The following is a 26,775-nucleotide window of genomic DNA, read 5'->3' on the forward strand; positions in this document are numbered from 1 at the left end:
AGTTTCCAGGCCTTCCCACACCAAGACACCCACACTCACGCCCATCTTAGAGAAGGGGAAACTGAGGCTCACTGAGGTGGGTGAGGGGCTCTGCCTCTGACGCAGGGGAGGGAGAGGGCAGCAGGAGACCCCTGATGGCACCCCTCTAGGCTCAGGCTTCAAGAGGGGAGGCTTCCCAGGAACGCTGGGACGAACTCCCAGGCTATGCTTTCTCAGAGTCCCAGGCACAGCATCCTGACGTGGGACAGACACTCCCTAAGAGCCAGGGACATCCCAGGGTGGGGGCCATCACCACTCTCAGACCCAGGCCCATGGTGTGGGAGCAGCCCCTCCCGAGCTAAGCCAGGGAATGCAGCCCACCATGAGGCACTCCACAGGGGCAGCCCGCCCTCCTGTAGGCCTTCCCATCTCAGCCCCTTCTGGTGCTAGGTCTGGCTCCTGGCAGACTCTCCAGAGGACACAGCAGTGGGTCCCACCGAGGACCACCCCCTCCCCTGAGAGAGAACAAAGGCCTGGGGGAGGGGGTTGGAGGGTGTGGGGAGCACCCAGGGGCGGGGACCTCCAGCTCAGCCTGACCCTTGTGGGACCAGCCCGTGATGAGACACTCAGAAATCTTCATTCTGCCAAGCAGGAGGGGCTGTGGCTTCGTGCCCCCCAAATGGGAAGCCCCAGGCTGGAGACCCCACACCTCAGCTGAGCAGCACCCCAACCACATCTCCCAAAACCCACAGGCAAACTCAGGCCCCTGGGAGCTCTGGGCAGAGAGAGGCCCACCCCACCCCCTCCTGTCCAAGCAGCAGCCAAGTCTGCAAGAAAAGAAAGAAAATGCCTCCCTTAGGAAGGGAGGACAGAGAGAGGACAGTGGTAGGATGGAAGCATGGGGGAGGGCAGCAAGAGAATGGGAGGGCAGTGAGAGGATGGGGAGGACAAAGGGAGGACGGAGGGAGGATAGGGGAGGACGGAGGGAGGATAGGGGAGGACGGAGGGAGGATAGGGGAGGACGGAGGGAGGATGGGGAGGATGGAGCGAGGATGGGGAGGACAGAGGGAGGATGGAGGGAGGATGCGGAGGATGGAGAGAGGACGGAGAGAGTATGGGGAGGATGGAGGCAGGATGGAGAGGACAGAGGGATGCAGAGGATAGAGGGGGTGGGGGAGGACGGAGGGAGGATGGGGAGGATGGAGGAAGGATGTGGAGGATGGAGGGAGGATGCGGACGATGGAGGGAGGATGTGGAGGACAAAGCAAGGTTGGAAGGACGGAAGGAGGATGGGGAGGACAGAGAGAGGATGGGAGGACGGAAGGAGGATGGGAAGGATGGGAGAGTGGGAGGACAGAAGAAGACAGTGGGAGGAAGGAGAGCAGTAGGAGGACGGCCAGAGGACAGGGGAGGACAGTGGAAGGACAACGGGAGGATTGGGGAGGACAGTGACCGGATGATGGGAGAATAGGGGGAGAATAGAAGGATGGTAGGAGGACCAGACAGCTTCTCTGCAGCCCAGAATTACAACACATAGAGTTTCGGAGACTAAGTATCATAATGGGTTCAATTTCAGGAGCTTCATCGGCAGCTGTTGCCAAGGAGACAAGGCATGACAAGTAGCTGGTCCCCAGCCCCAGATTCCGGGGCAGCGCTGGGGTGGGGTGGGAAGGACGCACAGAGCCCTGGCAACCACACCTGAGCAGAGGGGCAGGGGGACACCTGGACCGTGGGCATCAGCTGGGGCTCCCCACAGGTCCTGACACACAGCCTGGCCCCGTGCCCATCGCAAGAGGCCACGGTGGGGATCGGGCACCCCAAATCCAGTCGCAGCCTCAGCGCCGAGCAGTGGGGGCCCCTCCTGGGAACTAGGACCCAAGTCCAAAGAGAAGTCAGGCAGGGAGGGACCCGTGGGAGGGACCAAAGGGTCAGCGGGCCAGAGGGGTGCCCAGCTACGGCCAGACCGGAGTCCTGTCCCCCAAACCCCCCGCCAGCAACCGCAGGCCTTGAGATGCAGATGAGCATCTGAGCACGTTCCTGCGCACTCGGGGTCCCCACCTCCAGGAAGACTCCTCTGCTTCCGGGTCTCCCCCGCCTTACTTCTCCAATCTGGTTGAAGGGGATATTTCTTTTCTGGGAAAGTGTGACACAGCCGCCACCACCCTGCTCCTGACTCACTTCACGCACTTGGGGAAGAAGGTACGGTGGAGGAGGAATCAGGGCCCCCAGGGTCAGCCCCACAGCCCTGCCCCCAAACTATGTGATTCCCCCTACAGCCCTGCCCCCTCGCTCTGTGATCCTCCCACAGCCCCACCCCTCTGTGATCCTCCCACAGCCCCGCCCCTCATTGTGATCCTCCCACATCTCCGCCCCCTCGCTGTGATCCTCCCACAGCCCCGCCCCTTGCTATGTGACCCTCCCACAACCCCGCCCCCTCACTGTGATCCTCCCACAGCCCCGCCCCCTCACTATGTGATCCCTCCCTGTCCCCGCCCCCTCGCTCTGTGATCTGGATCCTCCCCTCAGGCCCTTCCCGGCGGCTGACTCCGAGTTGGCTGAGACTGTCAATCTCCTCTTGCATATTAAGTGAAATGAAAACGGAACAGGTGAAGGACGGGCAGGCAGTGGGTAGGGAAGGCGTCACCACCTCCTACCACCCTCAGTCGCTGCCGCCTGCCTCAGAGCCAGGGTTAGGTTGGGTCAGGAGGGGCCTCTGGCATCAAGACCCCACTCCCAGCCCCACGGGCTAAGCCTCTCAGCACATGCACTGCCGGCCAGGAGGGAAGCAACCCTACGGTCGGGAAGACGCTCACGTGCCCATTTCACAGACTGGAAAGCAGAGGCTCTAAGGATACTCCCAGAGGCCCATTTAGGGACTGGCCGGAGCAGCCCCCCCCCCTTGCACATCTCTCCCACTGCAGGGGTCCTGGGGGGTCCCATGAGGCCTCCTTCAGAAATCCCCATCCAGGATAACGTCCACGATGATGAGGCTGCACAGCCTCCGGGGGCTGGGGGCTCGGAACATAAGAAGGCCGGGAGCCAAGCAGGAAGCTGGCGGGAAGCCGCAGCAGGCACCAGGTCCAGGACTGCACGGGTCTCCCTGGGGGCCCCCGCTCGCTTCGTCCATCAGGCGGCCGCCTCGGCTGCAACGTGGAATCTAATTTCACGGTCTAAAGAACTGCTCTGCTTCCACGTCCACCTCCGGCGTGACGGGCTCTGGCGCTGCTGGTGGTGTCTACGTGTGAACCAGGCATGAACCAGGTATGACAGATCACCGCAGACCGCCAGGGCTGGAGGGGCACGGACCACACTCGGTGCAGAGCTGCCCATGGAGACCCCCCCCCTCACAGAACCATCTCTTGCCTGGCACTGTGTGGCTTGCACCTGCCAGGCTGGGTCCACCCTCACTCACAGCTTCTGGCAGCACCCACCTGAGCCTAAGGCCACAGAGCAGGGGTGCGAGGGGCCCAAGTGGGCCTCGGGACTGAGCCCCCAAACACTGGGTGCTCAACTGGACCCTGACAGGCCACAGGTCAGGAGGCCTCAGAAGGCCCAGCTGCTGGCCTGGCGCTCACAGCCCCCAACAGCCTGGGCCTGCCCATGCTCACCCGGCACCTCCAGCCCTCCTCACAACACCCCGGGCAGGTAAGCATTCTCGGGGGCCCTCGATGCCCCCCACTGACCACGACCCAGGATGGCTGCTTCCCTCAGCCAGCTGTGGCTCCCTCGGGAACAGGAGTGGAGGAGCAGGAGACCGGGGTTCCTAACCACTCCCACAGTGGTCCCAAGGCTCACAGGGACCCCAGCCCCCCAAACAGCAAACCCCCAGCCCTGCCACACAACCACAGGCCCTTCCAGGGCCTCCACCCCGCCCCAGAAAAAGGGGGCATCTGCAGTGCACCCAGGGCTTGGGGAGCTGCAGCTGTGGGCAGACTCCCAGGCACTGGCAGGAAACCCGCTTGCTCAGCACGCGGTGAAATCAGCTCCTGGGCACTACCTCGTGACTTATCAGCGCCTGCTCACGGTCCCTGGAGACGGATGCTCCGCAGGGCTCATTTGTTCTCTGTTAGCCACCTGTCCCACCCAGATCACAGGTGCTGGACAGAGACCTGAGCCAAAGTGCCCAGTTGGCCCCAGGCAGAGGTCCCAGCCCCCCACCATCTAGCATCACCTGCCCATCTCAGCCCCACACAGAGGCCCAGGCCCTCCCTCCCCATCCGGCATTGCCCACCCATCCCCACCCCACACAGAGGCCCCGGCCCTCCCTCCCCATCCCCATCCCCCACCCATCCAGGCCCCATACAGAGGTCCTGGCCCTCTCTCCCATCTGGCATCACCCGCCCCCTGACCTCCCTAGAATTGCAGCCCCTGGCCTGGCGTCCCCTGGTCTTGGCTCTTCCTTCCAGCATGCCCCAATTGCCCGCTCTCCACTGCCCAATTCCAGCCGAAGGCACCCCCACTCAGCCCACAGAGGAGTGTCCCTGTCCCAGCCACACCCCACTTCGATCCCAGAAGCAGGCGGAGAAGCTGGGTGGAAGTGGCAGCCGGCCTAGGCGAGTCCCAGGCCCTGAGGACAAACCCGCCCCGGCCTGGCCCTCAAGGCCATTGTTGCAGTCCCCCATGGTGGACCCCACACAATCCACTCACCCAGCTCCCCTCCTGTCTTAGGCAAGCGCCCACCCTGCCCCCGGACCTTTGCACATGTGCTTCCTGCTGCCTGGAATCCTCTCCCACCTGCATGTCCCAGGGTCGCCACCTCCTCATTCCCCAGGCTTCATTCTCAGGTCACCTTTTCTGAGAAGCTACCTGACCCTTCATCACCCGGAGGCCCCCAACTCTCTCTCCAGGGGCCTGAGCCCCACAGGGCTTTACCCACAGGGCAGGGGTCTGCTCACCCTCCCGGAGGGAGGCCCCACATCCTCTCCTCACACTGGCTCAGAGTGCACAGCCCAGAACCTGCATGGAGGGGTCACCCCACATCCAGGCTGGCGGCAGCTAAAACCCTGCCCTGGCCAAGCTGTGCTTGCTCAAGAGCCCAGGCCAGCAGCTGGGCTGGGGCCCACACCTTCCGAACAGCAGGAAGAGCGGGTCGAGGGACAAGGGAGGGGGCCTGTGTGGGTCTGGGGCACAGAGATGAGGAGGGGCACCCCACCCAGGGCACTGAACACACGTGACACAGGCCTCATCCCAAGAGGAATGACAGCGTGTCAGAGACGCTCATGGCCTGTCCACAGCAGCCTCATAGCGGACGCAACCCAACGTCCAGCCAGTGAGTGGACAAACTGAGGTCCACCCGTACAGCCATGGGGAGGATGAGGCAGTGACTCTCGACCCCACACAGGGAGGGACCCAAGAGCAGGCTCAGCACAGAGTGCCGGACACAAAAGGGCACAGACGCCACCCCACCCACAAGAAACATCCAGGCATGGTGGCCTCGCCTGTACTCCCAGCGCTTTGTGAGGCTTGAGACCAGCCTGGGTAACATAGTGAGACCCCATCTTCACAAATAATTTGTTTAAATTGGCCAGATGTGGCGGGCACCTGCAGTCCCATCTACTCCGGAGGCAGAGGCCTGGGGTTCCCTGAGTCCAGGAGGTCAGGGCTGCAGTGAGCTGTGATTGCGACACCACCCTCCATCCTGGGCCAGAAGAGACCCGGTCTCAAAGATAAATAAAATAAAATAAAACAGGCAAGTCGCAGAGACAGGAAGGAGACCAGCGGCTGCGGGGGGGGGGGGGGCGCGTGTCCACGTGGGGTGACAAGTTTTCAAATAGGGCTGGTGGCGGCAGACCGTCACGAAATCCTCCACTCTAAACGCCTGTGGACTACTCACTTTAAAGTACTATATGCATGTTGGGAGAATTTAACTTCTATTTTTTTTTTTTCTTTAAGACGGAGTTTCACTCGTTACCCAGGCTGGAGTGCAATGGCGTGATCTCGGCTCATCGCAACCTCCACCTCCTGGGTTCAGGCAATTCTCCTGCCTCAGCCTCCTGAGTAGCTGGGATTACAGGCATGCGCCACCATGCCCAGCTAATTTTTTGTGTTTTCAGTAGAGATGGGGTTTCACCATGTTGACCAGGATGGTCTCGATCTCTTGACCTCGTGATCCACCCGCCTCAGCCTCCCAAAGTGCTGGGATTACAGGCTTGAGCCACTGCGCCCGGCTTAACTTCTATTTTTAAAAAAGAAAATAAACAGAGCGTGTCGTCAGAGTCTGGGACAGCGAGTGCACGAGGGCAACCTGCCTGCCCATCAGTGGCTCTGTGCCCAGGGTGCCCACCTGTGCCTCAGTTTCTCTCTGGAACATGGCAGGTCTGGGGAGGGAGTGCCGACGCTCACCACACCTCATCCCCTCCAGACTCCGAGAGTGGTCGGTGCTGCAGCCCCCGTAGGAAAGCTGGAGTGTGGACAGGTACATTTACACCCCAAGGAGCAGACGGCACCCAGGGGCCCTGTCAGCGGCGGAATCACCCCTCCATCTGTGGCTGAAGCTTGGCTCTGGCCCTGGCCAGTGTCCCCCTCCCAGCCCAGCCTACTCCTCCTCAGACCTGTACCCTAGAGCTTCCCTGCCATGTACACCCCCATCCCTGGTACCTCTGGGGGGGGCCTGCTTGGCCTGGCCTGTGCTCCCGACCCTGCAGGTCCCACCCTAGCCCTGTCCAGGACCTTGGCAGCTTCCAAAAGCAAAGGCTTCATGAGGTAGAAATGCCCCCGGGGAGCTGGGGTGTGGAGGGGCTCCCTCCTCAACAAAGGGACTCCTCCTGAGAAACCCCATACTCCCTTCATGGGCTCAAGCTGCCCGTCAGCCCCACCCCAAACCCTTTCAGATGCTGAGGGCACCTCAACAGAGGCACTCCTGACTGAGACCCCCTGGGGGACAGCAGGGCCTAACCCCCTTCCAAGCAGGTCAGTGCCCTCAGCTGGTCCACGGCTCACAGCTCCAGTCCCTGGCCCCCACAAACATCCTAGTGATGTCCTCTCTCGGCCTCCACTTGCACACCTCTGGCGACAGAGGGCTCACCCCACAGAAAGAACCTCGTTCCAACACGAGACCCTCCTGGGACAGCCTGGGTCTTCCCTCTCCCCTCACCAGCCTTCCTGGTGAAGCAGCACAGGGGTCAGGGCTGCCTCAGATGGTCCTGGTCATCTACTCACATTCAGGCAGACCCAGGGCCTGCAGCACGGCCTGGATGGGACACATTTGGATCCCCAAGTCATGTGGACACGTCCCCAGGACAAACGTGGCATCGACATCCACGTGGGGACGCCCACCCCATGGCGACTCTGTGGCTACCCATGTCCACAGGCATGGCACAAGCCCCTGATCAGAGCGACCACCCAGCTCGAGGGGCTCATCTAGCCCGTGACAAGTCCGGAAAAGACGCCGTCAACACTTAAAGAATGGGGCCGCTTGAATCCTGCTCTGTTCGGAACTGCACAGGCGGGCACGGGTGCCTGGGAAGAAATCAGGAAGGGCAAACGTCCTTTCCTGCTTTCCGCATGTCCCCGTCTCCTGCAGTGGGTGTGCTTATCTTTGTAAACAAAAAAAAATAACCCATGACCAAGTGTTTGTTTAAGAAACGAAGGGCAGCAGGGGCCTCCAGAACCCCTCGCCCTGACAGACACAGTCCTGTCCGCCCACCGCTCGGGCAAGGCCCCCCACTTCCGTCACACGATCTCAACTCAGCTCTTGGCTAATTAAACAGCATCCGTGGGAGGGGATGGTCTCAGATAAGCTGGCTCAGCTCTAATTGCAGAGGAGAGAAGCTGGCCGGGTACCCCGTCCCAGCAGCCCTTTGCAATCATTCCTCAGGCAGGCATCTCCCAAACACCAGCCCCTCCCCAAAACCACCCGGAGGTGAGCCAAGTCCCCGACTCTGTGGCCTGGGCGGATGCCAGGAATCACCAAGAGACCTCTGGCCCACGAGGAGCCACAGCTGCAGCTCCTGGTCAGGACCACGGCCAGCACCCGGGGGAGGCTCTCTTCTTCCCCACTCCTGCCACGCCCCTTCCCCCCCATCCCCAAGAGTGGCCCCAGTGCCCAGCCAGGTAGGAGGCCAGAGATAGCACCTACCCCAGGCAGCAGGGAGGCGGCCACATCTACCCCAGGGAACAGGGCATCTGCCTCCACATCAGCCACATGAGCAGCAAGTGGCAAGAGTGGAGCCCAGAGCCTCCCTTCCCTGCACCCACCTTCTGTTTCCAGCCTGGACAGATTTCCATAAAAATGTAACTTTTCAATGACAGGAAAAGTGAGGGTTAATTTCTCTGCACATTTGGTCCAAGGAGAAGCACCCTTTGAGATGAGAACATTTTTACAGCAACCAGACGGCTTCTAGGAATTCACCCTGCACACATGTGGAGGTGTGCACAGAGCCCCATGCAGCACCATTTGCAGCGGCAAAATCCCAGCACCTGCTTCAAGGTCCATCAGTGCGAACTGGTCAGAGAAGTCGTGAGCAGGGCAGAGGAGGCAGAGACATGGAGTGGCTCTACACCTGTGAGGAGGAGTGAGTGAACACACAGACACGCAGTGCTGCACTGAGGCACACATGCAGATAATGGCTCCAGGAGAGGGTCCATGGCGGACCTGGGGCACAGAACGGCTCCAGGAGAGGGTCTGTGGCGGGCCTCAAGCAGAGAATGGCTCCAGGAGAGGGTCCGTGGTGGACCTCGAGCAGAGAACGGCTCCAGGAGAGGGTCCGTGGTGGACCTCGAGCAGAGAACGGCTCCAAGAGAGGGTCCGTAGTGGACCTCGAGCAGAGAACGGCTCCAGGAGAGGGTCCGTGGTGGACCTCGAGCAGAGAACGGCTCCAGGAGAGGGTCCGTGGTGGACCTCGAGCAGAGAACGGCTCCAGGAGAGGGTCCGTGGTGGACCTCGAGGAGAGAATGGCTCCAGGAGAGGGTCCGTGGTGGACCTCGAGCAGAGAACGGCTCCAGGAGAGGGTCTGTGGCGGACCCGGGGCAGAGAACAGCTCCAGGAGAGGCGCCGTGCAGACAAGGCAGAGACGGGGCAGTGCATAGGGAGCAAATCACCCTGGCTGGATGTCATTTTATACAGTCCAGGGTTCCCGTGGATGTCTTTTCTGTGTGTGTGTGTGTGTGTGTGTGTGTGCGCGCGCGCGTGTCATGTGAATCTAACCTATTCTGGAAGAACAGGTAAGAAGGGGGTCATCTCCCAGCTGGCAGGAGGCTCTCGCTAGCCCAGGACTTCCCAGCTGCAATGAGCTATGCTCACAGCACGGCATTCAGCCTCGGCCACAGAGTGAGGCGCCTGCTCTCAAAATAAATAAATAACAGAATTCAGACATCAGGCCCTGCCCAGCCCCATCTGGTCTACAAAGGGGACTCCAGGCCACCTCCTGCTCCAACTTGGGGCGACACTCTGCTGGATGTCCTGACCACCCTCCCCCAGGGAAGCAACCCCAGCTGGCTGAGCGCTACTGCCCTTCCCCTGGCCTCAGCCTCCACGATAGACAAACTTTAAAGTCCACGGACATGCCCTCTGCACCCTGAGCCCCAGCTCAGAGCCAGAAACACATTAACCAAGCACTCGCAGCCTCCCACCCACAGGCCCTCAGAGCAGGGACCCCAACCTTTCATCCCTGCCCAAAGCTTCTCCCCACCTCCTCCCAGGACAGGGAGCCACCGAGAACCTGGCCTTCTGCTCCCACTCACCCTTCTCTTGTGTTTTCCAAGCCTAAACAGAAAAGCAAACTCGAAAGTTCTCGGGTCAAGGCTAAGGGCTCCGTGGGAAGGAACAGAACTAGAGAAGGCCTGAGGACGAGGCGGGGCAGGCAGAGGCAGCTACCGAGGAAGATTCCAGAAGGAGGCTCCCTGCAGACCAGGCAGCCTGGAGCCCAGCCTGTCACGCCCTCTAGGAGCTGCCGCGCCACACTGAGATGATTCAGGGAGTGCTGAGCCAGTTCCCCACAGGACTGCTCTTCTGTGCATCCACAGAATTATTCCCGCTAATCCAAAAAAATTAAAGACCTAATTTTATTCAAGCTGGGCAGGCAGTGGAGCCTAATGACAGTTCCAGAGCATGTCTGGAAAACATCCTCATCCCCAAGCAAGGCAGCCATGTTCCAAACCACCCCTTCCCCTGCAAGAAGTCACCCACATCCCCTGCCCAGGGCCAGCCGCTCTGCCAGCACTGGGAACTCCGGGCAGCTGGTGTCCCAAGAGAAGCCTTCTCGGAGGCCCCCCTCTCCACCCGAGCAGACGCCTCCTTGGAGGGAGGGGCCGCCAAGTACCCGAGGCCTCACCCACCCCAGCCCTCACAGGGCATGGGGTCTGTGGTTCAGAAGGGATGTGAAGCTCTGTGGAGAGCTCGAGTCGCCGTCCTCCACCACACACTGTCCTGGGGATCCGTGAGCCACACCCCCGACATAGGGCAGCCTGTACCCCAGGGTGAGGGCCCCTTTCAAGACCGAGGCCTCCACCGGGGCCGCCAAACCCCACTGAGAGCACAGCACAGGCCCACTGCCAACAGGAGCAAGCGCCTGCACTCTGATGCCCACGCAGGAACGGCCCTGGGCCTGCACCCCACACCCCGCTGCACTCTCCACAGGAAAGGGCTTCCAGAACCCAGCCACTCAGCGCACGGGGGCCGGGGCCCCTTCCCAGGGCACCTCCCCAACACACCCCACCCTCTCCATGGGCTGCAGATGCCCATGACCCAAGAACACTCAACAGGATGACTCAAAGAAAGAAAAGCCACACAAACTCACCCAGGCACGTTATTTCAGAAGTACCCATCCTCCTGGAAGTGCTGACCCCAGAGCTCTCACTGGGAAACCTCTGGCTGGGCCCCCAGAAGCAACAGATGCGGGTTTGGGGCCGAGGCTGTCCCAGCAGTCGCGCACTCCCATCAGGGCAGCAAGAGCCAGAGCTCCTCACCCCATTTCCTCCTGGATGAGTTAAAAGCTTCAGACACAAAAACCCTAACCCTCCATGTCCCAGACTCCAGACCAACCCATTTGCGACGCAGCCTCCTGAGCCACTTCATCCTCCAGCTGTTGAGCGGGTGCTGCCCACCATACACAGGAGGCTGCGCCTCCTCCTCCGAGCACGTGCAGGGCCTCCCCTCAGCAAGGTGCTGCTGGGCGACCCCCGGGCTGCCAGTGCTGTGAAAGGCAGAGCGGAGCTCCAGCCCTGCAGAGGCACACGGCTGTCCCTGAGCCCGCGTTGGGGCTGACGTGTCCTGGTGGGTTCTCCGGTGCAGCCCGCGTGAAAACCAGAAGCCTGCATCGCTGCTCTGTCCTCCTCCACAGCCTCGGCGGCTCATGGGTAAAACCCTCACTGCTGTGTTTCAAGCCAAAGATCATCCCATCCTCCAAGCCTCAACGCTCAGGATGCTGAGCAAGCCAGAAGCCAGGACAGGAGGAAGGACACCCCAAACACCCGGCATACACAGGGCAAGCACCTTTGTTCCGCAGCCAGTCCCACACGACAAGCAGGCAAGCTCCGGACGCTGGAGCCTGGGCCTTGAGTGTCAACCCAGGACCTGGCCCTGAACCGCAGCACAGCCTCCCCATCACCGCCCAGCCGCCGACCAACCGGGCTGAGAATCGGACCCATTCTCAGACAGATGGACCGGCCGGCGGCCTCCCTCCTGGCCTCCACACTCCACCGGGGTGAGGCCTCCATTCTTCTGAATGCACCTCACGGCTATGGCAACAGCTGAGCTCTGTGAATGTTATGCCAGGCGTTGTGTGGAGTGCCTCGCACGCGTAATCCCCCTGGCAATCACAGGATGCAGACGTAGAACGAGTGCCCCCACCATGCAGACGAGCAAACTCAGGTCTGGGACCACAGCCAGAGCCCCAGCCCTGCCCTCCCTGAGCCTTACTCCCCCAATCCCCGCTCATGACAAACTCAGGGCCCTGGGAACAGTCTTCACAGGTCACAGCCACACAGGGACACTTCTCACAGGGTGGAGGCAGAGGGGAGTGGGGCTGCATCCGCAGACACACACACACGAACTGACTCAGTGCTACCCGAGGTCCCGCCTGGGCTCTGTCTGTGATGGCAACATGTCAGGTACAAGGGACATCGCAGGCACCACCTCACCAGGCTGGCCCCCATCTCCTAAAATGGGCACACTGCTTTCCCCTGAGCCTTTGACGGGACACGGCCTGGCCCCTGGCGCCAGCCTCCCATCCAAGCTCAAGTAGACACTGGGAGAGCACAGGATGCCCCTTGGGCAAAGCAGCTCAACTATCCACATCCCTCCTCCCCGGACTCAAGGTCCCCACAACCCCCCTTGGTCCTCTGGTCTTGCCCATTTTCGTAGAGAAGAACCCACTCTGTGTGGCAGATCCATGTCCCGGCACTAGAAGCAGCTTCAAGCTGAGGCTCGCCCAGCTCCTGTGTCTGTGGAATATCATTTCCTACAGGGCTGAGGCTCACCTGGCTCCTGTGTCTGTGGAATATCATTTCCTACAGGGCTGAGGTTCGCCCGGCTCCTGTGTGTCTGTGGAATGTCATTTCCTACAGGGCTGAGGCTCGCCCGGCTCCTGTGTGTCTGTGGAATGTCATTTCCTACAGGGCTGAGGCTCGCCTGGCTCCTCTGTGTCTGTGGAATGTCACTCCTACGGGACTGAGGCTGCACTGTGCTCTCGGGAACAGCTACCAGACAATCTTGCCGAGCGCGCACAGAGGGCATGGACGTGTCAGGAGCACAGGGACTAACGGAGATCCATCAATTTGTTAATTTATTGACCAAAACGCTATCTGCAGACACTCCACCCCACCACAGTCAGCCTGTGCCCTCAGAAGTGACCACAGTTCAAAACACTCCAGGATCTAAGCCTTTTCAAAACTGGAGGTAGGCCTCTCACATGGTCAGCATTGCGGAGGCCAAGAATCCCCAGCAGTGCCCACACTCAGGCCACCGGCGCCTCTGCAGAGATTGGGTTGCAGCAATTTCTAATAAATCGGGTTTTCCCTACTGTAACCTGTGGGATGATCAGGAGCTTCCTGCTAAGCCACTAGTGTTCCCATCCTCTTGCAGACACAGAACATGCATAGTGATTGACTCCACCATGTATCTAGGCAGAGTCATTTACAATATTTTATCACTCCCCGGCGAGATGGGGCAGCTCATGCCTGTAATCCCAGCAGTTTGGGAGGCTGAGACGGGGCGGATCACGAGGTCAGGAGTTCAAGACCAGCCTGGCCAATGGGACAAAACCCCATCTCTACTAAAAAATACAAAAATTACTAGGTGCGGTGGTGCATGCCTGTATTCCCAGCTACTCTGGAGGCTGAGGCAGGAGAATCCCTTGACCCAGGACACAGAGGTTGCAGCGAGCTGAGATCTCACCACTGCACTCCAGCCTGGGCATCACCAAAAATAAAAAATAAAATGAAATATTTTATCACTCCATAGTAATTTCACTAAATTATTTGGTGAGGAACAGAAATCCTGCCAGGAGGCCCAAGACCTCCTGCCAGGCCAAGGGAAGCCCAAGGAACCAAAGAAATCAGGTTTCCCTGGAAACCATTGCTCTCTGAGGCTTTTTCACCTTTCGGGAAATTTCCGTAAGATTTCCTACCCAGGAGGCTGTGGGAAGAAGGGGAATGTGGTCTTTCAAACACTTGAGTCTCTTTCTCAGCACAAAATGCTCCGTCAGCAAAGACCGGACCCTGATCTCGCCCGGGGCCCCCTCTGTGCTAGGTACGGCCTAAAGCAGCCCTACCAAGAAAGAGCGGCCAAGCACACCCCAGCCGGCCCTCCCAGGACTCACACCTGCTTTGGAGCTGAAGAGGTGGGAGGGGCCAGGCAGCCTTGTGCCCGGCACCACCCGAGTTATCCAGGGCTGTGTGGAGGAAGTGCCTGGGCCCTGACAGCAGGCGACCTGAACTAGACCCTCCAGCCCCGGGACCCCTGCAGTGAAATGAGAGACAGCGTCTGTCCAAGCAGCCCAGGGCCACAGGCCCCTGAAACCCGGGATCCCATCTGAGGCCTGGCCCGAAAGCCAAGATGGCAGAGCAAGCCTCATGGATAGGCCTTCGTTGTCAGAGTGCCCATCTGGCCTATTCCAAACACACTTTCACCCTGGCCACTCAACATGGCTTGGCTGCTGTCAAGATCAAGCAATCTCCACCCTCAAGCTCTCATCTCAGCTGGGACTGCCCCTTTTCAGTTAAGCAGGACGACTCTGGAGCTTCCTCAACCTTCCTCAGCCTCAGTTTCCCCATCCATAGAGATGGGGCTGTATGACCCTCTGGTGGGCTCGAACTGAGCAGTCACTGAGGCTGGCACCCAGTGGGAGTGGAGCGGAGCTCCGTTTCGCACTCCCAGCGTCCCACGCGGAGAGCCTGGACAAGGAGATTCAACTCTGTGATGGAGCAGTCCCCAGGGCCAGTCCCAGCTGTGAGCAGTTGGGCAGCAGGAGAGAGAGGCTTGAGCCCAGGGCTCAGGCTCTGAAGGGCCCCCACGGAGCTCCGGCCCAGGGTCCCCTGAGGCAGCCCCAGGGACACATCATCTGCTGTGTCTGGGCCGCTTCTGCTGGTCACACTCCCTTTAGGAGGGCCTGGGAGAGCTGGGCCGGCACCCACCCCACCAGGCAGAGAGCAGGTCCTAGACACCCTTCTGATTCAGGGAAGCCCTGTCTCCAGAGCCTCTGGGAAAGCTCCCAGGCAACGTGAGCAGAGGCCACAGCTCCCCACAGAGGAGCCCTGGCGGAGAAAGCCCCTCCCCAGCTCAGGGGCAGTGCGGCCTGGCCTGAAGTCCACCAAGCCCTGGGGTCATGGGGCAGCAGCTACCGCCCTCTCCACCCCAGGCAGTGGCCACCCCAGGTCCAGCAGGGTTGGCCAGAAAGGCTCTCAAAACTTGACCTCTACCAGACACTGGTGGCAAGAAGCAAAAGGCAGGTGTGGCCCTGGGGACCCATGTCCAGCCAAAGCTGAGTGAGCAGCCAGCGTCCCCCACCCCTGGCTGCCCCAGGCCCAACTCAGCTCAATACCCATTTAACTGATGAATAAACAGACAAATCATGGCCAATGCGTAACACAAGCCAGTCCACACTGGGTCGGCAGAGGACACCGAGCCAACGGGCCTCCCAAGCTGGGGGGCTGCACCCCAAGGATGCACTGGGCCACAGGGACAGCAAAGAACTCCATGCCAGGGATGTGGGGGCCAGGCAATGAGCTGCACCAGCAGTGCTGAGCCTGGACTGTCCCTTCCACAGAGGGCACCAGGCTGGCCTGGAACAGGGGGACACCCCCAGCAGCCGGTCTTCACAGAGCCCAGGGCGAGGAGCAGCTGTGCCGAAATGACTTATGGAAAACTGAGGTATGCAGAGGTTCTGAGACCGGCCCCAAGTGTCCAACCCGAGGCAGGACCAGAGGCCCTGCTCTCTGGCCCTGCCCCTCAGAAAACCCAGCCAGTAGGGCCGCCTCCCTGAGTCCAAGCCACCCTGGCCAGGGAGCTGAGGGCTCAGGGAGGTTCAGGGAGCCCCGTGCCCACAGCAAAGGAGCTGAGAGGCCTGGTGCAGGTGGGAGGGCAGGCTGCTTCGATGCTGAGGGTCTCCCCAGAATCCCCACATGCTGCTGCTCTACAGAGGGGCCAATCCTGACCCAGGGCCCTCAGGAGACAGCTCAGACCCCAAGTGCAAGGGCTCCCCATGCTTTATCGCAGTTCTGGACACGGCAGCTCTCAGGAGACAGAAATAGAAAACAGTGACAGAGGGACAGAGGGGCAGAGTGGCAGACGGGCAGAGGGGCAGACGGACAGAGGGACAGAGTGACAGAGGGGCAGGGGGCAGAGGAATAGACGGGCAGAAGGGCAGAGGGACAGGCAGACAGAGGGGCAGAGGGACAGAGGGACAGATGGGCAGGGGGCAGGGGGGCAGAGGGGCAGAGGGGCAGACAGGCTGACCAACACAGGCCCAGGCAGGGGTGGCCAGGCAGAAAGCTGCTGGCCTGACAGGAGCCTCAGGACATGCTGCTGGCCAGGAACAGCCACGCTCAGCCCAGGGGTCCTGGACTCAAAGCAGAACAAACCCCGGGCAGCACCACAGGTCAGACACAGAGCGGGGTGCCAGCCACGGAGGCCCAGGCCACCTGGGGAGGAGGGCCGTGGGCTGGGCTCTGTCCCACCCTCCTCACGGAAGTCACCTTGGGCTGGGACCTGACCGACCAGCACCAGTCCACCAAGAGCCCGATGGCCCCAGCCAGGTAAAGGCCGAAAGGAGAGGCCGTTCTGGGGACATGAAGGCTCATCCAGGACGCAGGGCATGGACCCCGGACTGGAAAGGCCAGACTCACATCCTGGGGGCAGCAGGGGCTGATGCCCTCTAGGGACCCAGGAGGTCGGAGAAGCCTCTGCCTGGGGAGTCCCAGGCCCACCTCGGAGGCTGCATGTCCAGGGGCCCCCATGAGAGACCCCCTGCAAGTGGCCAGGCTTTTTCCTCTGGGACCATCCTTTACCTCAAAATCCTCCCAGATCACACTCCACGGAGGCTCTGCTGAGGGCACACTCAGGGGCACACGCATGCTGGGGCACACGTCCCACTCGGCCAGGAGGGTGCCGGCCGCGCATCGCCACTCAGCTCCTCATTCCCATCCCAAAATGCCTCTCACACAAAATGGCCGGTCCCAGAGCTCCGCGGGCCCGCGTGGAGGTGGGATGCGAGAGCAGCTAGCGCCCTGGTGCGGGGAGGCCGCGCGCGCACACGGAACACACGGAACCCTCATGTGCGTACCAGCGCAGGCTCGGCCGCCCCCCAGCAGCCCGGCCTGAGCCTCCCCGGGGAGCGAGGACAGCCCCTCCAGGGCCAGGGCTGGGGGTCCGGGATCTGCTGCAGCCCCTCCCCCGGCCTCGCTCCGCCAAGGACGGGGTCCTGAGCCTAGATAGGCACGGGGGTGGCCGGCGGCTGCAGATGGGTCAGAGCCGCGCTGCGTGAAGGAGCTGCGGGGGCCGCGCGGGGCCGGCGCGGGAAGATGGGGGGTCATGTGAGGGCCCCTCCCCCACTTCAGCAACCCAGAAGCTCCCCCCAGCCTGAGGGACAGAGGCTTGGGAGGATGGCAGAGGAGAGCCCAGACCCTCCCCGCCACCCGCGCCTGGTCGGGCAGCCCCAGCCCCGAGGGTCCCCGAGAGTCCTCCAGAGCCCAGACCCAGCGCCTGCCACCGTCCCTCCCCTGCCGGCCCTTTGTTCGGCGCCGCGGCCGCGGGGAGGGGCCTCCCTGGTGAGGAGGGGGCTGGGGCGCCCGCACTTCTCTGTCCCGCGAGGGAGGGGCGCGCGACCCGGCCCGGAGCCCCCCCAACGCCGACCTGAACTGCCCCGGACCCCGGAACCCCCTCCTGCCTGCGCGCTCCAAAACCACTCTCCAAAATCCCTCCAGTCTGTGTCCGGCACTTCGGTGGGGGGCGCCGTCCCGGACCCGGACCCAGACCCCACGCGCAGGGACGCGCCGCGCGCGCTCCGACACGCGCTGGGGGCGCCGAGGAGGGGCGCCGAGGGGGGCTCCGGGGGGTACGTCGCGGGGGGCGCCGAGGGGAGCCCGCCGCGCCCCGCGCCCCCGCCGGCCACTCACACGTAGGCGTGGTAGATGAACGCCCAGCCGCGCGGCCGCTCCAGCACGTTGTAGAGGAAATTCTGCAGCTTGCGGTAGAAGGCGTTGCGCTTGGGGGGCTTCCCGGCGCCCGCGCCACTCGCGCGGGGCTTGCTCAGGATGCTGCCGCGCTTGGGGGCCTCGGAACCGGCGATCAGCAGCGCGCCGTCCCGAGTGGAGTCGGGCGCGCCGGGGTCCAGCCCCACGAAGCCCACCTTCAGCTTCTTCTCCCCGCTCGGGCCGGGGTACACGCCGCCGTTGCGCGACTTCTGCACCATGGTGCCGGGAGGCGTCTCGGCCGGGCGCGGGCTCAGCGGGGGCGGCGCGCGGGGGGCGGCGCGGGCCCCAGCCCAGGCCCACGGGCCGGGAGCCGCATGGCCGAGGCGGCGGAGGCGGCGGCGGCGGCGGCGCTCCTGCCGGGCTCGGGCCGCGCGCGGAGACGCTGCGGCCACCTCGCTCCGCGCGCACCTCGGCGCCTGGCCCGCGGCCGCGCGGCTCCACCCGCCGCCTCGCCCCGCCCCGCGTTAACCCCCGCGATGCCACGGGGGCGGGAAGGGGAGCGTTGGGGAGCCTAGGGGAGAGGAGCGGAGGGGAGGGGGGGCTGGAGATAGGAAGCAAGGATGAGGTAGGCCCGCCCCCTCCTCCGCAACGCCACTAGTAGGGGAAGAGGGTGGAAGGGGGAACCGCAGGACCAGAACCTCTGGGCTGAGCCTGCTCACCCACCAACCCTGGCCGTGTGCACACTGACCCTGCGGTTACCTTTGAGCTTCACAAGACCAACCAAACGGACCTTCCTGGTGGTCCCAGTGCTCTCTGGGGTCCCAGTGCGGTGCCCAGCGTCTAACCAGGACTGGAGTCTTCTCAGCTGGGCCCTGGGAGTGGACGCCTCCAGAAAGGGGTGGGGGTACGGGATATCCCCAAGCCTCTGTTAGGGTTCAGCCCACAAGGGACTCATGTTCTTGGCTTAGGGTTGCTCAGGCAGTGGGATCCCCTGGACCCCAGGGTGTGGGCAAGGAGGGTCTGTAGAGGCTGGAGGTGCCTGGAAGGAAAGCAGCCCGGGCAAAGGGGGCATCCACAGTGGCCCCAAAGCAAGAAGAGGAGCACGGGCCGTGGGGAGTGGGATGAGGGAGGGTCATCCCAGAGGGACTTGAAGCCCCCCAAGGGGTCTGCACTTTGTTCTGCAGACCCCAGAAGGGGCTTGCGGCAGGGGCAGAGACTGGAGAGTGGCCATAGGGCAGCAGAGAGGCCAGTGGGTAGCCGAGTGCCACACCTCAGGACAAAGAAGTCAGATCTGTCCCCCTCCACAGACGGGATGGTGTTTCCTTGGAGGCAAGTGGGCAGAGGTGGCTTCCCCATGGCCAGGAGCCCTGTGTCCTGGGAGGGGTCCCTCTGGAGCTGCTGCTGGGAGATGAAGGGACCCCTGAGGCTTTGTGCTGTCTGCACCCCGGGAGCCCCACCACTGGGCCTTCCTCTGCACACCCAGGAGCCCAGCCTGTTTGTAGGTTCGCCTCACACCATGAATTCTACCCAGAGAAAGGCCCTCTGCTGACGGGCTGGCACTGTCCTCACAGGTGACTTGTTCATAACCCACACTAATCCTGGCACGGGGCCAGCCCTTGGGTGGTGTTTGCCCTTTGGTCTCCAGAGCTGTGACTGGGGGGCCTGTGTTGTTGTGACTTGGCTGAAAACATAAGGGTCGATGCAGGCCAAGTGCTAACCTGTAAATTATCCAGGATGCTGTGGGTCAGCAGCAGCTTACACAAGCTTGTGCACATGCCACACACACACACACATCCAGGGCCTGCTGCAGACCCCGCCTCCCTGCCTCCCTGCCCATGAGTTGGCTGTGATTACCAGCTTGAAGTGGGCTTGCCCCAAGTGGCTGTGGTTTCTCTCCATTGTTAAGGGAGGAGGCACCAGCCTGTTCCGTTCAGAGGAGGGAGAGGACTTCGGCGTGCGGAAGGAAGAAGGTATCTCGGCGTCTCCGTGCATGCTGGCTGGTGCTGCTGGTCTTTCCCACTCACCAGAAGATCCGAGGGATCAGCCATAGTTCCAGATGTAAGCAGGGCTGGGGCACCTCATCTTGTGGGTGGAAGCCCCAGACCACTGGGTGCCCATCAGCAGTGCCTGGACTGCACATGGCCCCCCGAGGAAGCAGGCATCTCAGGTTTGAGTCAGAGCCAAGCAGGACCCAAGATTAAGAGGTTGATCCACGGAGGTTGAAGGAAAAGCAATCCCCAGTTCCCGTTTCAGCAAGATGCCCCAGAACTGATGCTCTAGCAAGGATGAAGGCTCTATGCTGTTTCAGGACATTGACGGAGACAAATCTGCCCGTCTCATTTTTCAGAGAAAAAAGGAGAACACCCTGCTGAGGCCTCGAGGAGCCATCGGCTGCCTTCACAGCCTCTTGGGGGTGGCTGAGAGCCCCTGTAGATGCCAGACTGGAGGGGCCGGCTCGGGATGCAGGTGGAGCTGTGCACCCAGCAGCTTGTGATTCTCTCATGTACAAACAGTGTTGGCTCCAGCAGCTTTGCCACACTTTGGAAGGTTCTGGAAAGTGAATCCTGGATCAAGGCTTGAAAATCTTTGCTTCCTCCTTTGTTTAGGATGTCCTTTCAAAGAGCTAGCTCATTAATCATTTATGTTTTTAATTTTGTATCTTGCACACCCACGGGCTACATTGTCAGCAATCTGGTTACCAGCATGCCTGCCCCCCGTCCCCTCCGCTGCGCCCAGACAAAGCCTGTGGTGAAAATGCCCAGTTGGGGTAAATTTCATGCAAACAGGAGGAATTCCATTTACTTAAAAACAGATGGGAAAATCGTTCAGGCTCAAGCAGTTTTTGCCAAGACTGCATTGACAGGATTCCAGAGAGGATGAGCAGAATTCAGACGTTCATGGTGCCCAGTTCCAGCAGGGGATAGTCAGTCTTCGCCCAGGCAGCCAGGGCGTGGTGGATTCCACGAGGGTGCTGTCCCTTCAGTACCTCCAGTACCGTCTTCTCCACAGGAACCTTAAAGCCCAGCCCCTTCTCTGGTCTCCTCCAGGCAAGTAACCTCGAGTCCTGCCCGATCTCCCACATCACTGAACTGCACTGAGCAGCCAGGAACATGAAATTGCTCTGCCAGAACTGGCTGCTCCTGTGGGATCAAAGGCCAGCTCATCTGCCCCCAAAGTTCTCCCGTGGGTTCCCTCCCCAGCAGAAAGCTAACCCCAGGGCTGGGACCACCTGCTGCCCCGGCTCCCCCAGGTTTCTCCCACCATCCTTCTCCCTGGAGCCTGGCACAGAGAGGGGCTGGAAGCCAATGCCTGTTGACACACTGAAGCACATCTAGGAGAAGCCAAGGGTAGCCCTGTCCATGTGGTGTGGCAGGCTGAGGGCCTCCGGAACCCACTCCTCGGCTCTCCTGCAGGTGCAGGACTCCAGGCACACAGGCACAGCATGGGAACGGTGGGACCAAAAGTGAAAGACAGAAGCCAGGCCAAGTGGCTCATGCCTGTAAGTCCAGAGCTTTGGGAGGCCAAGGTGGGCAGATGGTTTGAGCCCAGGAGTTCAAGACCAACCTGGGCAACATAGAAACCCTGTCTCTACAAAACTGCAAAAATGATCCAGGCTTGGTGGCCTGCCTATGGTCCTACCTACCCAGGAGGCTGAGGTGGGAGGATCGCTTGAATCTGGGAGGTCCAGGCTGCAGCCGCCACAATGGCACCATGGCACTCCAGCTTAGGTAACAGAGTGAGACCCTGTCCCACAGAAAAGAAGAAAAAGAAAATTAAAACTTAGCCAGGCACGCTGGTGCGTAGCTGTTGTCTCAGCTCCTCAGGAGGCTGAGGCAGGAGGGTCACTTGAGCCCAGGAGTGGAGGCTACATTGAGCCCTGATCATACTCCTGCACTCCAGCCTGGGGAGCAGAGCAAGACCTTGTCTCAAAAAAAAAAAAAAAAGGAAAGAAAGAAAGAAAGAAAGAAAAATTAATTAATTAATTAATTAAAAACAAAAATGAGGGCTGTGCATGGTGGCTCCCGCCTGTAATCCCAGCACTTTGGGAGATCGAGGTGGTGGATCCTCTGAGGTTAGGAGTTCGAGGCCAGCCTGGCCAACATGGTGAAACCCCATCTCTACTAAAAACACAAAAATTAGTCAGGCGTGGTGGCTTGCCCATAATCCCAGCTACTTGGGAGGCTGAGGCAGGAGAATCACTCGAACCTGGGACAAAGAAGCTGCAGTGAACTGAAATTTCACCACCGCACTCCAACGTGGGCAAGAAGAGCAAGACTCCATCTCAAAAGCAAACAAACAAACACCCACAAGGAACCAAGCACAGGCGGTGAGTCGAGAGGCATTTGGGCTTATTCTGGCCGCCTCCTGTGGGGCTGTCAGCCTCAGGACGGGGGCGGTGCAGCAGCTCAGTCCCCGAGGGTTGTGGCCGCCTCTAGAACAGCGAAGATTTTATGCTCTGTTGACACTGTGCTGTCATCGGTGGGACCTGTGCCCCGCGGATCAGCTTCGCCTGCGTTCCGAGGGCCTCGGCACCAGTGACAATGGCTGGCTGACGAAAGCAGGGCCTTCCAGGCCATCACCCCGTCCCGTCCCCTCCCCACTCCCCGTGGAAACGGAGGGAGCTGCTTCCGGGTCACAGCACCATCAGAAAGACAGATGAGCCCACAGAGGCCCAGAGGAAGCTCTATTAGCCGAGAAACAGGATTTAATTTGGGGAAATGAGGAGAGACAGGTTCTCAGTCATCTCACCTGGGGCAGAACTGCTTCGGCTTCAATCCTGTAATTTGGGCAACAGGAAGTGCCTCCCCAGACCGAGAGGTCCGGCCCCCCAGGAATTTCCATTATTAGGAGGAGGAAGGGCTCTATTTATCCAGCGTATGGGCGGAGCAGGGAAGTGAGGAAAAGATTTAAGATAGGAAAGCATTGATTTTTTTTTTAACATCTTACACTGAAGTCAATACAAATTTAATTTATAGTTTTTTTAAAGGACCAGGGCTCTCAACAAGCTTCCCTAGCCCCTGGCAAGCTGGCTAATTGCATGAGGGAGTTGACTCGTACTTCCAGCCACCAATAATGCTGTCAGCTGCGAAGCCCGTGGTCGCCTGTGATGGTGAGAACAGGCAGGGCAGCCACAGTGGCTCCAGAGGCATCTGGAAAGGGCGGAGCTCTGGGACCTCGTGGGAACTCTGCGTGATGCTCTGCCTGGTAGTCCCACATCCCCAAACCCCTTGTATTGTCATCGCTGGTCCCTAGTGTCACAGGTGGCCTCCCACACGCCCCCTCCATCGCCTTCAGGCAAATGGAGAAGCTGTGACAATGGTCCTGTTCTGTGGCAGATACATCGAAAGGAACACAGGTCCCGCTCACTCGGGGGGAGGCCCAGGCCCCACTGTGGACCTGACATCCAGACTCCTGGCACCTCGACGCTACCCAAACACTCTCCTCATCGAGGCCTCCTCACTCCTGAGACCTGGCCCTGCCACACGCTCCGGGACCGCCGGCCCCTCTGTTCCTGTCCTCCCAGCCTGGGCACATGGCCACCCCCACAGACCTGAGCAGCCAAGGAGTCCTTGCATTTGCTATCTCCTCTGCCCACCGGGAGGGCAGGTGCCGCGTCCTCTCAGGGAGGCCCGGGTGCAGGGACCCCTCACCACCCTCTCTGAAGCTGGTCCTTATCTAATCGGAAGCCCCTTGCCTGGTGCCGCTGCCCCACTACACATGAGTACACGTGGGGGCAGCCACAGACACTCCCGGCCCCACCCAGCCCAAGGAAGGTGCATCTCAATTTCTGTCAGATGACACTGTCACTTTGACTGGGATGGATGTCACAGGAGCCTCCAGCCAGATGTGGCCTCAGTCACTGGCCTGGGGCTTCTGTGGCTCGGGGCTGCCAGGCGGCCCCAGGAGGACTGGGCAGCTAGGACTCAGAGCTGGCGGACTGGTCAGACGTACTGCCACGCACAGGCTGCTGGCATCTGTGCCCTGGCTGCCAGCCCACCAGCAGCCCAAGCTCACCAGGGCCTTGCTGGACCAGATGTCCAGTAGGCTTTGGGCAGAGCCATCAGTCTAGACAGGACCCATGGGCTGTCACCGCCCTCCCCACCCCGCATCCAGGACAAGGTCACCTAATGCCACACCAGGTTGGTGGTTCAGAAGGCCTGGGTTCTCCCAGCAGCACAGCAGGGGCTGCAGAGAGCTGGAGTCTGGCCAGTCCTGAGGCTCTGTGGCAGCCCGATGCCCACCTTCACCGGCAAACATCAGGGCGCCACCCTCACCCAACAGGCTCTGCCTCAGCCTCTGCAGAGTGCGGCACTGGTGTGGGCTGCAGGCCATGTCCCCGAGGCAGCCACCATGGGCCTGCCCGAGCTGAGTGGCTTTCAGCAGACCAGGTGACCACTCAGGCCTGCGTGGACTGAATGTACTCCCAGAATCTGCAAGCTGAAACTCTCACTCCAGTGTGATGGCGTGAGCAAGGGGGCCTTTGGGGGCGACTGGGTCAGGAGTTGGGACTGGGCGTCCCGACTCTGGACGGGACCAGGGCCCTCAGGGGAAGAGACTCAGAGCCGGCGGACTGGTCAGACGTCCTGCCACACTGGGCCCCCTTCTCTGCTCATGCTACACAGGGACACAGGATAGCATCGTCTGTACCCAGGAAGCTGAGTCTGCCCGCACCTCAATCTTGACCTCTGGCCTCCAGCACTGTGAGGAGCACATTTCTGTTGTTTAAACCTCTGAGTTGAAAGTACTTTGTTGGAGTTGCCCAAGTGAGACAGAGCCTTATGTTCCTCAATAACAAGTGGAGAAAATCAGCCCCCATCCCACGGGAGGGTGGGGGTGGGGCGCTCCGAGGACTCGGGAGGAGGCTGGAAGGCACCAGAGGAATCAGTCCCGGCTCGGACATGCCCCTTTTGGTTGCTCACAGACCCTCCCACTAGTTGCAGCTGAAGAGAGCGTGATGCATCCATCCCTGCAGCTCGGACAAGCTGGCCCCATCCCTGCAGCTCGAACAAGGTGGCCCTGTCCCTGCAGCTCAGACAAGCTGGCCCCATCCCTGGAGACAGGGCTTTTGCTTAATCACACTTCCTGGCACCCCACCTACAGAGATGAGCTCCATTTAGATCAATGTTCTCACCCAAGGGAGCATCTAGTGAGTCTGGAGACACTTTTGGTTGTCACTGCCAAGGGGCAGATGCTGCTGGCATCCAGGGGGTGGAGGCCGGGGGTTGGCTGGGGGGCGCGGAACATCTTCAGGGCACAGGGCAGCCCCTCAGGGCACAGCATCATCCAGCCCAAATGCCAGTCATGCTGAAGTTTAGAAAAACACGGTTCAGGCCCGGCACGATGGCTCACATCTGTAATCCCAACACTTTGGGAGGCCGAGGTGGGAGGATCACGTCAGGAGTTCGAGACTGGCCTGGCCAATGTGGTGAAACCCAGTCTCTGTCGAAAATACAAAAATTAGCCAGGCGTGGTGGCATTCACCTGTAATCCCAGCTACTCAGGAGGCTGAGGCAGGAGATTCACTTGAACTCGGGAGGTGGAGGTTATAGGGAGCCAAGACCACACCATTGCACTCCAGCCTGGGCAACAGAGTGAGACTCCATCTCAAAAAAAAACCAAAAAAAACATGTTTTAACAATATCCTTTTTTAAAATGCAAATAGGCCAAGTGTGGACACCTGTAATCCCAGCATTTTGGGAGCCAGAGGCAGGTGGATCACCTGAGGTCAGCAGTTTGAGACCAGCCTGGCCAACATGGCAAAACCCTGTCTCTACTAAAAATACAAAAATTAGCTGGGCATGGTGGTGGGCACCTATTATCCCAGCTACTCAGGAGGCTGAGGCAGGAGGATGGCTTGAACCCTGAGGGTGGAGGTTGCAGTGAGCCGAGATCACCACCACTGTGCTCCAGCCTGGGCAAAAGAGCTAAACTCTGCCTCGAAAAAAAAATGCAAATAGCTCTGGTATGTTAGCCATTCACACTTTAGCATGAAACAGCATAAGTAAATGGACTTTCTCTCAAAAGCTCCTGAATACACAAGCCAGGTGATGAGAATCTTCACGAGAAAGGAGCCAGGAGTCCAGGCACTAGGTGGGGAGCACCCAAGGAGCGAGGTCGGGTCGGGCAGCCTTGGAGATCAGCAGAGGAACCCTGGGCATTCTGCATTGCTGGTTCCTACTTTTACATAACTGCAGGACGCTGGAGCCATTGCTGTGTTTCACTCTCCATGAGCCACGTTTGTGTGGCTCTGGGCAGCGGCGGGATCTCCCCGAACCTCCCCCTCTTGACCTGTGAAGTGGGGGAGCGCACCATGGATAGAGGATTGCAACAGTGGAGGAATTCGGCGAGGTTTGTAGAGCGTGGAGAGTGGCAGCTGGCTGGGGAGGCGCCATGTGAGCAGGAAGGTGAAGATGCTGAGTCAGCTCCCGGCGCCCCACAGGCACTGAGCATGTGCCGCCAGCCTCACACCCAAGATGAAGGCCTGGGCAACGGGCAGCGGAAGGTGCTAAGGACTGCTAAACTGCCAGAACCCCCCACACCTGGCTGACCGGCCCCTCAGCCGGTTTGGCTGCCTCCGGCACTATTGCCCAGCCTCTGGGGAGGGGGCGGGGCCACAGGGACCCTTTTATACTTAACGGCTCTGCCACACACCCTGAAGGGGAAAAGGTTTAGGGAGACTGGGAAACGCAGAGGGGAGATCGTATAGCCCCCACCGTGGCACTCGGTGGATTTTGCCCTCCCCCACGCAGCAGAGCCCTGGAACCCCACAACTGGCAGCTGGCTTGGCTTAACCTGGCAGTGGTTGGCAGGGTCCTCATAGCTAGAGCTGGGGCTGAGCTACCAGCCCCTCCCCATGATGGGCTGTGTGGCAGAGCCTGGGGCCACCCCCCGTCCCCGCACCCACAGGTTCAGGGAGAAGGGCAGGGCAGCAGGGGTTGGTTCCTGCCCTGTCAACCCCTCAGGCTGATCCTTGTCCCTGCAGGGGTACCACAGGTTCTTAGGAACCCCTGCCCTCCAGCAGGAGGCCAAGGCAGGAGGGAGGAAGAGGGGCTGGAACCAGGCCCCACGTTGGGGCAGGGGGTCCAGGGGCAACTTTCCTTCCTCCTCCCACCCCACACTGTCCAGGGCCCCCCCCTCTGGTTGTTGGCCCCTCCTGCCCCTGCCTCAAGGCCCCCACAGTCCAAGCCAGGGCTTCGACTCCACCTACATCTGATCCCCACCCCGGAG

General features: G+C 60.7%; 1 protein-coding gene across 31 annotated transcripts in view; it reads right to left on the reverse strand.

Moving 5' to 3' along the window:
• Positions 1-18,025, reverse strand: part of KCNQ2 (potassium voltage-gated channel subfamily Q member 2) — a 75,844-nt gene extending 57,819 nt beyond the window's left edge. For 27 of the 31 annotated variants that reach the window (XR_013535284.1, XR_013535285.1, XM_078372117.1 and 24 more), the window contains exon 1: positions 17,530-18,025. Coding sequence is in view for 25 of the 31 variants with exons in the window: in XM_078372117.1 (XP_078228243.1) it covers positions 17,530-17,825 (296 nt within the window). In the remaining 6 variants the exon portion in view is untranslated. Of the gene's footprint in view, positions 1-10,715; positions 11,271-16,422; positions 16,584-17,529 lie in introns of those variants that run through there. The other 4 variants (XM_035302912.3, XM_078372120.1, XM_054256908.2 and 1 more) reach the window with 2 other exon arrangements.
• Between the last annotated feature and the right edge of the window lie 8,750 nt (positions 18,026-26,775).

This window comes from Callithrix jacchus, chromosome 5 (assembly GCF_049354715.1).
Source record: "Callithrix jacchus isolate 240 chromosome 5, calJac240_pri, whole genome shotgun sequence".
In the NCBI taxonomy this organism is placed as follows: Eukaryota; Metazoa; Chordata; class Mammalia; order Primates; family Cebidae; genus Callithrix; species Callithrix jacchus.